This window comes from Pinus tabuliformis, chromosome 1_1 (genome assembly GCF_031772625.1).
Source record: "Pinus tabuliformis cultivar Carrire ecotype Pingquan chromosome 1_1, CPIR1, whole genome shotgun sequence".
Classification (NCBI taxonomy): domain Eukaryota; kingdom Viridiplantae; phylum Streptophyta; class Pinopsida; order Pinales; family Pinaceae; genus Pinus; species Pinus tabuliformis.
In genome coordinates this window covers 579,563,846-579,575,954 of record NC_142297.1, presented here as the reverse complement: position 1 = coordinate 579,575,954, position 12,109 = coordinate 579,563,846, and the positions used below count along the sequence as shown (strand labels likewise).

Below are 12,109 nucleotides of genomic sequence, written 5' to 3'. Positions count from 1 at the left end.
CGCCCATCATTGTTTATCCTAAATTTCATAAACAATAACCATTACTATATTAAATTTAACATTAAATTTAATTAAAAATAAATAATCAATTAAATTATTTTTAAAATCACAATGTTATTATTATTGATACGAACAGGTAAACATATATATTAATTTCATTAAAGAGAAATAATTAATTATACACAAAATGTTATTGACACGAATTGGTAAGCATAGGGGAGAGATTCCTAATGTTGTGCAGGGACCAGTAGTTGATATAATACTGGTCCCACCAAACCACCAGTGATTAAGACTTTTGAAACCAAAATTTAGACAGAAATAAATAACATTATGTATAAATAAGTATTAAATTATGTCCAAAAATCACCCATACATTGACTGGGCCCACAACTGTCCATAAATAGTATTTTACTACTTAATATTGCAAAACATATTGACCCAAGTAGAAAACAGCTAGAGCCATAAAGGCTTCCAAACTGGTCTATTCCAGAAGTACAAAACAGCAGTCACTTCAACCCCCACTCATCAGAACTGCAACTTTGCATCCCAAATAAATATGCCTACCTGCACATAACAAAAGGAATGTATGTCAGCATAACTGCTGTGTTGTTCAACAGCTAAACACCCTATGTTCAATAAATGACACCCAACCCAATAACAATTAAATCCACTTTGTTCAATAAATGACACCCAACCCAATAACAATTAAATCCACTTTGTTCAATAAATGATACCCAGACCCAATAACTGCAATAAATGACACCCATCTCACTCTATTTCTCATTAAAACAGATCAAAGCACATGGATCAACAAATAAACAATTCCCAACCATTAGATCACATCAAATTAAATCCATACCACACATTCAAAATGAAGCCATTGCAATCCATGTGCATCCATGTCCACCAATTAAAATCAAGTCCCCAAAACTATAAAAGAAGTCCACCCACTGTTGAAGTTCATCTTATGCTTTCAAACTATTCAGCAAACTTGAAGACAACATCACAAAACAGTGGCCAATATATTCAAGTTAGTTATATGAATTACAACTCATTCTTCTTACAGTTCTGTTTTCATTGTTTTCATTTATCAGATTTCTTACATTACAGTTCTGTCCATAGGGTGACAGTTAACCTATACAGTTACAGTTAACCTTTTTTATACAGAGTTTATGTATGTGTTCTAGCTTATTATATCATCAGCTTCATAGTGATTACAGCTTACATATCATAGAGGTTACGTATGTCGTGTTAGTACTGTAGTCATAGCTTGTTTACTTTACAGGAATTGAACCTTAGCTTACACCTTAGCTTACAGGAATTGAGCGAGCGATTATTATGGCTTGGGTTCTATGCAGAATGAGTTAAAACATAGAGCAAATAAGTGAATTTCTACTACTGGTGAATGGACCATAGAACTGTAAGATTTTAGATAATGAGAAAACACAATTATAAGTAACATAGCAGATGACCGTCTTATTGGCCTTCATATCTTTTCACCTCGTTGAGCTCGAGACCTTAGGGTATGGAGAGCCCGAGCCATACGAAGTTGTAAAAGTTGGACCAAAGGAATGGGGATTTACATAACTCAGCTCTGTAAATTAAGTCACAGATAATGGAGAGAAATCTTGGAGCAGAGATTGTTCTTCACAATATTCAAAATAACTAAATAAATTATATGAAAAATATAAAAAATAAATGACTGCAATGAAACTCGATTAAACTGAAGTAAAACCGATTGTCTATGACACCTAGGAGACCATAGAATCAAATGTAATAGTGATTACAGCTTACATATCACAGAGGTTACGTATGTCGTGTTAGTACTGTAGTCATAGCCAATAGCTAATCACTGGAAGAAGAAACATGACTCGCTATCCTTCCAAGCAAGCAATCCCCACATCCCTTCCTGTTCCTTATATAGTTTCATCTCCCTAGCCATATCCAATCGGAGACCGAGTCTAACCTTGAATAGCATCAGAATCAAAGCCAGCATTCGAACCATTTCCAGCCCAAGATTGATGCAATGCAAAAAAAGGTAGGTAGTAAAAAGGCAGTTAGTACTATAGTCATAGCTTGTTTAGCTTACAGGAATTGAAGCTTAGCTTACAGGAATTGAGCGATTATTATGGCTTGGGTTCTATGCAGAATGAGTTAAAACATAGAACAAAAACGAATTGTAACTTTAATGACTCTGATAAACTTAGTAATTTTTCACATATTTTCAGACCTTGACAATCATCATTGAAACATCACATTGAAACATAATCGAAAGACATTGAAACATAATCGAAAGACATGTATTTTCAGAAGCATGAAGCTATTGAGAAAGCAAAAATTTTGATATTGAGTCGAAAGAATGCAAATAAGTGAATTTCTACTACTGATGAATGGACCATAGAACTGAGGAATGGTTTCTTAGAATGGAAGCCCGAGCGGATGACCATTTCTCTTTATTGGATTAGATGACTGTAAGATTTGAGATAATGAGAAAACACAATTAGGTAAACAAGCATGGTTAGAAAGAGTCATATGTAACTACTGTGTTCTAATTGCATAACTACTGTGTTCTGATACATAATCAATACATATGGATACACTGTAATCACTATATATGTATATCCTAATGTAATACATATGGATAGACTGTAATCACTGTATACGCATATCCTAATGTAACAAGCTCTGTTTCCTCATTACTTTGATTTCCATGGTTCTACTTATGGCACTGATTCAACCATTAGTAATGATTACACTCTACTCTATAAGGTAAGTACATATTGAATAGACCTACTTATTACCTGTATTCCCTAATCTTTAACAGATATAAGGAGAATGACGTAATTCATACATGTTTACATACCTTATTGGTTTAGCTGTATAAAGCTGTTGAAAGTAAATGGAAAATGATACATGAAAACAGTGACATACATGTTGATAATTTCCTGTAATAGAGGAAAAGTATTTTTGCAGAAGTAATAAAGCATAATTTGACATATATTCTATTGTCTAAATGCAACATACATGTTGATAATTTCCTGTAATAGAGAAAAAGTAATTTTTGCAGAAGTAATAAAGCATAATTTGACATATATTCTAATGTCTAAATGCATGCAATAATTTTACAGGTTGTTGCATCTATGGCAAAAGGAAGTTACTCTGCTCGTACAAGGAGAAGTGGTAGGAGAGTGACAAGGGTGCGCAGCTGCGATGCACATCGTCCGATGATGACAGGCCAGCTGATGTCAATGCCGGCAATGCACCAGGGAACATTGTTGAAAATGACCATGTGACAGCCGCTGATGTTAACACAGCATCAGCCACAGAACCACCATCAACAACAGTCCAAGGGGCAAGCTCAACTAAAAAGATCAGTGCTATAAGAGGATGGACAAAAGAACAAATGTTAGTTGCAATTGACGACATAGAGTTTAATGGATACTCAGTTCGGGCATCTGCAAAAAAACATGGTATTCCTCCCTCATCAATACATTATTGGATAAATGGACTGACTCATACAAAACGTAGAGGGCCTCTTACAGTTATGACTAAGGAGGAGGAGGCCGAGGTGGTTGAGTGGTGTAAAGAGATGGCCCAACTGGGACATGGGCTAGAGTTGATACAACTCAAATCAACAGTTGCTCAAATCTGTCAAGGGAGGCCAAACCCATTCAAAGATGGGTTTCCTGGTAAATCATGGTGGTTTGGGTTTAAAAAAAGGCATCCAGAACTTGTATTGCGTACTGCTGAGGGCCTTGACAGAGACAGAGCATTAAATTTGCGCCCTGCAGTTGTGCAAAAGTTCTATGACACACTTTCTAGTGCTTACGATAAACATTCTTATGGAGCAGACCATATATGGAACTGTGATGAAACAGGTTTACAGGCAGGGAGGAATTGTGGCATGCGGGTAATTGCCAAGAGAGGGAGCCGAAATGTGCCAAAGATTTTGCCCAAGAGCAGGGAGTGGATAACTATTTTATGTTGTGTTAATGCAATTGGTACTTCAATCCCAGGATTTTATCTATTCAAAGGTAAAAATCAACTGAAAAACTATATACAGAACTGTGAACTAGGTGCATGCATGGCTGCACATCCCCATGCATGGATGACTAAAGAACTGTTTCTAAGTTGGTTTTTTCACTTTGCTGCATCGGTACCAGGTGGCGTCTCGCCTAATAACAGACACCTTTTGATATTAGATGGCCATGGGAGCCACATGGCTGTACAAACAATTGAGGAAGCAAACAATTTAGGCATCGACCTGTTGACATTGCCCGCTCATACCACTCATAGGCTGCAACCCCTTGATGTTAGTGTGTTTGGCCCTTTCAAGAACTATTTCAGATCGGAGCGTGCTGCATGGATGGCAAGGAATCCAGGGGTTGAGGTGAAAAGGTTTGAGCTAGCAGAGCTTGCAAGTAAAGCTTTTAAAAGGGCTTTGACACCATCAAATATCAAGGCTGGCTTTAGGAGGACAGGAATCTGGCCACTGAACTATGATGCTCTTATGCATGATACTGGTTGTAGCCAAGCGTTTCATGTGGATGGTCAGGAAGAAGGGAATGTCCAAACAAGTGTTGAAGTGCAAGAAGTAGATGACCAAGATGATGTTGTTGCAGCTGGCAATATGATTTCCCTGTCTCAAGGACACTTATATGCTGAAGATGATGAAACTGTATGTGAAACACAATATAACAATGAACAAATTCCTAGTAACATGGAGATTGTTCCACCAACTCAAGAAAATGAAATTCCTGTTGCTGATATTGCTAATGATATTGTTGAACATGCAGTTGACAATGACCATTTGACATTGCCAAGCCAAGTAACCCCACCTTCATGGCTAGCAGAAGCAATGATCAATATGAATGCACATAGTGTCTCAGCAACCAATGAAGAAAGCATGAACATGCCCTCACAACCAGTATAATTGAACAGTGAAATTGTTCATTTTTTTGTGGACAATAGATCAATGGAAGAAGATGAAGGACATAATGAGGCATCAAATGAAGATAATGATATGGTTCAATCAGTTCCAACAGATACTGAAAGGGAAGTACCAAGCAATGACATGCAGGTGGGAGGGGTGGAGAAGACACTTGGACGGTTCCTAAAGCTACCAGTAGAGAGAGTATCAATGAAAAAAAATCAAGGTGCACCAGGTAGTCTTCGTCTGGGCCGAAGCTCACAGTTACTCACCTGTCCACCATGGAGCTCATGTGTTGGCCATCATATCATTGCATAAAACTTTGTGTTCGCGCCATTTCACAGGTTTGTTTGGGGTCATTGCTGCGATGTTTGGGGATTCAATAATAACATTTCAAGTTGCATATGAAAAAGGCTAAATATAGAAATCAAATGACCAAACAATCTTATTATGATTGAGAGCACTCATTATCAAGTTGAGTATGAAAAAGGCTAAATACAGAAATCAATGAGGAGGCAATCTACCTCATAATAAGTTTTATTAAATGTGAAAAAGCCACTAATAATTTTATTGATTGAGGGGACACTTGAGAAATTGAGAGCACTCATTATCAAGTTGCATATGAAAAAGGCTAAATATAGAAATCAAATGACCAGACAATCTTATTATGATTGAGAGCACTCATTATCAAGTTGAGTATGAAAAAGGCTAAATACAGAAATCAATGAGGAGGCAATGTACCTCATAATAAGTTTTATTAAATGTGAAAAAGCCACTAATAATTTTATTCATTGAGGGGACACTTGAGAAATTGAGAGCACTCATTATCAAGTTGCTCTCATTATCAAGTTGAGCATGAAAAAGGCTAAATAAGTGGACCGTTATCTAAAGGAACATCATTCAACTTGATAGCTCATGCTTCAACCATAATGCTTACAAAGCAATTTCTACCCATTGTATTCTGTAATAGCTAGTCAGTGAACCCCAAGACGGGTTGGAAACAGAGACTACTTCAGATATTCACACAATGAGTAAACTATTATATCATATACTAATTTACATTAGAACTTTGAAGTGAACATCTGAATCAGAGGGACCTAGGAATAAGTCATATTTGCTCATTTACATGATCCACATCCTTAATTAAATTAAAATGAACAGTAAGGCCACTGAATGTGCAAGCCCCATTCTTGGGAGCAATTGGAGGGATGACCTTGTTCGCTGGAAGTGAAGGAGGGAGAAGTATAGCTTTGTCCACTCAACTCCCTCACAATCAGATGGAAACCCTGAGACAGATACTCTTGATCATCCCGTATTGAACATTCTTTCGATTTCTATATGTGGTTCCATATTAATATGTCTCGGTTCTTCTACTTAGTGGACAGTTCACACCTCAATGGCTCAATGGCTAGACAGTTCGCACCTTAATGGCTCAATGGCTTTTCATGTGGTCAATAAATATTGACATCAGATGTTAGGAGAGATGGGTTTGACACTCAACCCATTAATCTTTGGATGATCTTTTCTCTAAGAGCATTTTATACATTGTATTTTTTGTGCCTTCGATCTCAACAATGAAGGCATCAAATTTGCAGCACTGTACAAAGCTCTAAACTCACTTATGGCTCCAATAAGTGGACCGTTATCAAAAGGAACATCATTCAACTTGATAGCTCATGCTTCAACCATAATGCTTACAAAGCAATTTCTACCCATTGTATTCTGTAATAGCTAGTCAGTGAACCCTAAGACGGGCTGGAAACAGAGACTACTTCAGATATTCACACAATGAGTAAACTATTATATCATATACTAATTTACATTAGAACTTTGAAGTGAACAACTGAATCAGCAGGACCTAGGAATAAGTCATATTTGCTCATTTACATGATCCACGTCCTTAATTAAATTAAAATGAAAAGTCACTGATACAGTAAGGTTTTATCGTTGGAGCCCGAGAAGGGTTAGTTATTGAAATGCATTTTATGTATGAGAACATAATTCATTACTAAAAATATTTATTCTCTTATCTCTGTAACCATCAGTAACCGGTTTTGGAATCGACTGTAAAATGTGTGAACTTTTTTTTTCAGAGAAAAAAGCATCACAGATTATATTGACAATATAAAAAACATCATAAGATACAAAAGGGTGGCATATGACAGCCACTGTCCGAGACATCTCGAGGAAAGGAAAATGTCAGAGGTCCGAAAACATATACATCAGGTTCAGGAAAATAGCAAAAAGCATCAAAATTAATAACCAGGAGTAACAAATTCCAAAAACGAACAAGACTTCTCTTCCTCCATAGTTAAATAACTGCAATGGTAGACTTATACTGCCCCATACATATGGCCATTAAAGAATTTGTTATTTTCAGCGCAACCAAAAAAAACCCCAAATTTGCTTAAACTGTAAATATACTCAAATTAGTCAATTGTGAGCAGCGTCAACATGGAAACAAAAAGGACTATGTATACAGGATATCCATATTGCAAAACATATACATCAGGTTCAGGAAAATAGCAAAAACACCAAAATTAATAAGCAGGAGTAACAAATTCCAGAGACGAACAGGACTTCTCTTCCTCCATAGTTAAATAACTGCAATGGTAGCCCATACATATGGCCATTAAAGAATTTGTTATTTTCAGCGCAACAAAAAAAACCCCATATTTGCTTAAACTATAAATATACTCAAATCAGTCAATTGAGAGCAACGTCAGCATGGAAACAAAAAGGACTGTGTATACAGGATATCCATATTGCAAAACATAGCAAAAAGCACCAAAATTAATAACCAGGAGTAACAAATTCCAACAAATTCCAAAAACGAACAGGACTTCTCTTCCTCCATAGTTAAATAACTGCAATGGTAGACTTACACTGCCCCATACATATGGCCATTAAAGAATTTGTTATTTTCAGCGCAACCAAACAAACCCCAAATTTGCTTAAACTGTAAATATACTCAAATTAGTCAATTGAGAGCAGCGACAGAGGGTTTCGAGGCTTCATTTCAAATACAAAAAGTGAAGTTCCTGACAGAAGCTTTCACGGACGAGGAGAAGATAAGTTATGCAAGTCAATTGAGAGCAGCGACAGAGGGTTTAGAGGGTTCGTTTGGGGTCATTGCTGCGATGTAGGAGTTTCCCTTTGTATTTCTGCTCGGGGGCCGAGGGCACGGGACGGCCGAGGAGCACGGGACGGCCTTGGATAGCACCGAAAACAGCAAAAATAACAGCGAGGGCACGGGACGGCCGAGGATAGCACGGGACGGCCTAGGATAGCACCGAAAACAACAAAAATAACAGCGAGGGCACCGGACGGCCGAGGATAGCATGGGACGGCCTAGGATAACAGCGAAAACAACGAAATTTCAGATAAACCCTAAACCTTCAACAACAAACAACTCAAAATATCCCATAAACCCTAAACCTTCAACAACAAACAGCTCAAAATATCCCATAAACCCTAAACCCTCGGAAAAAAATCCTCCAAAAAATGCCATAAAATGCCATAAAAGTTTACAAAATATCCAAAAATAGAGATGTTGTGTTGAAAAACACAGAGAATGCTGGTAGGATTAAAATCCTACCGGGTACATGGTCGCCGACCTCCCCCACCTTCCCTGGAGCTCGCCAGACCTTCTCCACACCTGCAACGACGTTCTGCACACCTGCAACGAGAAGAAAAATATATATTAGGGAACTGAAAACCACAAAAACACCACCACAAAACAGCAAATTGACAGCAAAACACCATTTGACCTCGAGCTCAGTAAAACAGCGACCGACTCCTCCCCAAACAACAAAATCGTCGAATAAGACCAGCAACAGAGAAATGCTAAACAACTGACATTCCAGAACGACCAAGAACTCCAGGCGGAAAAGCACAAGAAAAGGAGAAGCGCTGTGCCAACCACAAACCCTGAAACTCCAGCAAACATTCGCACCAGCACCTGCATACCAGGCGAAGCGCGCAGGTCCACAAACCCTGTCAACCGAACAAACGCCTCAAACAGCACACGAATAAACGACGAAGTGCGCAGGTTCCGGGGCCGTCCCGTGCCATAATCGGCGGGGGGCTTCGCCCAACAACCGGCCCCGAGCAGAAACACAAAGGGAAACTCATACATCGCAGCAATGACCCCAAACGAACCTGTGAAATGGCGCGAACACAAAGATTTATGGGTTGATAAGGTAGCCAACACATGGAGCTCCACGGTGGACAGGTGTCGTACCGGCTCCATGTGCTTTTACGCGTGGTTATCTGACGTGGCGGGGAGGGCGCACATGTAATGGCGACCCTCCCCTATATAGGGAAGGCAAGAATAAATCCCAAATGTACTTGTATCAATTATTGACATTAAATTTCATATTTAGATCGGGCATCGTTCATTAAATCATTTTCTCCCCTTACTGGGGTGATGGAGATAGGTTCATAAGGTTGAGAAGTGTTTGACACTGAAAGCGACATTTCTTATTGTGAGAATTATGAAGAGCTACGGTAGAGGATTTGGGATGATAGAAGTCATAATGGCCTTCCTTTCAAGTCATAAATCAAGTCTAATTTTTGGTGATGGATTAATTTAAGTAATTGTAACATGGTGATTTTATTAGATAAGTAAATGAAAATAGTGACCAGGATTTGTTATATAGATTTACCATTTTAATTTTGGTATTTAGAATGATTTTTATTTTAGATGGAGTAAAAATTGATATTAGGATTTATATTGTTTTCTAATAAATTTGCTAATGGGTAATAATATTCATTTTGATTAACCCGGATGCGGATGTCAATCAAGACATTAATGGGGATTAGACTGGTAGGTGGCGAGAGGACGAACCACATGGCCGTCTGCACTCCCTCCCAAGCCAGTGCGAGCCGAATTCATGGTTGCCTGCAAGCGGCATTTAATGGGTGCTTGGGCCGAGATCTGCCCATTATGTGCACAGATATGGACTCCCCTCCTCCCCTGCTCAATTGCAATTGTCCGCTCCACGCTGTTGAACTCTGTTCATGCACTGTCACCGGGAGCCGTTGTTGGTTAGTGAGTTGTGTTGACCTTGGCAATGGGCATCACTACTCTCATTCCAGGCTTTGCAATTTGATCTCTGCCCAGCCTTCCCCTGTTCACCCTCTGCTTAATTCCTCGACCATCTCTTTCACTGAAAACTTGGCCTGACATTCTAACATGCCTCGCATTCATCATCGTATGAGAAGCCGAAGAGGCGGAAGTCAAGGTGGCAGCGTCTGCCCTCCGGAGACGCCGAGCCCTGATTCCATATCCCCTTCCCCTTCCCCTGAAATTCCATACCCTCATAGCTTGGTCTCAGGCAGGTATCCTGATACCTGCAGTGGTCGGGGATGCGCACAGCTTCCAGGAGTCTGCCAAAGAGATGTCGCGGTCCACATTGCCAATTTCCCTTTGCCCCCTCACCCAGCGCCCCACTCAACCCAATTTTGCTTCTACAGCTCCCTACACAGATCGGTCATTACTGCCACCATTACCATTGTTTTCTCTGAAGACACTGAGTCGCAGGATGCCCCCTTCGGGAAGCACTGGAGCGCATCAACAAGAGGCTCGCAGGATTAGGAATGAACGTGAGTCTAGTAAGCATGCAATGGACGAGGAAATGGGTACTCTGCATGGCAAGCCCCTGGGTGGCTGTTTGCATACAACGGGAGGAAGTTCTGGAGACACGTGTCCACCAAGTGGCAGCATGGTTGCCACGTCAAGTTTGCATGCTGCTGCTGGCAGCTCTAGTGGTGTCCAAGCTGCTCGTGGGCCACACAGCGGCGTGTCGGAGGAGGACGACAACAAATACTGGTATGCATGCCTCATCGAAGAGGAGCCTGCCCCGGACGAGCTCAAGTGACGATGCGTGGCAGCCAGGTGTCACCCATTTGTCAGCTGAAGTCTCCTTTGTTGACTGGCTCTTTTCTGTTATGACTGTTCTGTTGGAACTTCTCTAGGTTTATGATTATTCTGTTGGAATCTCTCTTGTTTTGTTATTTCCTGTTTTAAAGACAGATATCCCACATCTGGGTATTTTTGCCTTTGCGGACTGGTTTCCCCATCGATGGGGCAGTCAAGTTTTTTTTATGATAGACAATGTTCAGCACTGCTGAGGCCCGTGCCTCCTTGTAATCATATTTTGTTACATATTAATAGATTAACTTTACTTAGAAAAAAAAAATATTCACTTTGATTAGGATATCAATAATTTAAAAACAGTGTTTGAATTATGAATTGGGATTGCATTGTATCTCAAGGTTATTTTTCTTCAAATGAGTATGTAGTATTTTCTTAAATTTATTTGGACATATATAACAACATAATTGAGTATGGAATAGTAGTAATAGGTATATAAGTTAATAAAAAAATGTAAAGTTGAGATGGTGATAAAGATAGTTGCAACAATTTATTATAATAAAAAAATTAACGATATCAAAAAGGAAATGAAGCAAATTGAGAATAGGGTGAGAGAACCAAGATGTGTCTCCCACAAACCAAGTTGATGAGGAAATTTTTGGAATTGGGTTTCAAACATTGGCTTTTCGAGGAGCAGGGTTACCAAATTCTTAAAAATGACGGAAATATAATGGCACATGAAGACCTTTATAGCCATGGTTGTTTATTACTGTTGATTTTTATTTCTGCAATTTCCAGCATTCTGTAAAATTTCCAGAATTTGTGTTTTCAGCAAATTTATTTTTTCCAACTTGTTAAATGTATGGTTATGGGAAAGGGCATTTAACTATATGGGAGAAATAAGGAGAAACTGAAAACCGGGGTGCGAAATGAGAAATTTCTCCATGGTATCAGAGCTTGAGTGCTAAAGGACAGTTTGGAACAGCAAAAGGAAAAATTACGGCTGCTGATTTTTCACTCAGAAAATTCCAGCAAGCTGATTTTTTCATAAACAACAGTTTTATCTTTACTACAGCAGTGCTATTTTTCAGTTTTAGGACAGCAGGATGAGGATGTAGCACTGGTGGCAGGAGGCAAGAAAGGCAAAGGGAAGAAGCAGGCTTCCACAAGCAGTGGTGGGGGCAAAGGAAAAGGTAAAGGTAAACAGGGGAACACACAGAAGGACTATTCCAAGGTGAAGTGTTGGAATTGTCAAAAGATGGTACATTATGCAGTTGTGTGTCCGGCGAAGAAGAAGAAGA

General features: G+C 39.2%; 1 protein-coding gene across 1 annotated transcript; it reads right to left on the bottom strand.

Annotated features, from left to right (window-relative positions):
* Nucleotides 1-286: 286 nt before the first annotated feature.
* On the bottom strand, nucleotides 287-9,198 carry LOC149214572 (uncharacterized). The gene is made up of 3 exons (XM_089390926.1): nucleotides 8,701-9,198; nucleotides 8,529-8,609; nucleotides 287-564 (listed from the first exon to the last, which is right to left on the bottom strand). The coding sequence occupies exons 1-3, from the start codon at nucleotides 9,180-9,182 to the stop codon at nucleotides 561-563; spliced, it is 567 nt and encodes a 188-aa protein (XP_089247052.1). The 5' UTR covers nucleotides 9,183-9,198; the 3' UTR covers nucleotides 287-560.
* Nucleotides 9,199-12,109: the final 2,911 nt, after the last annotated feature.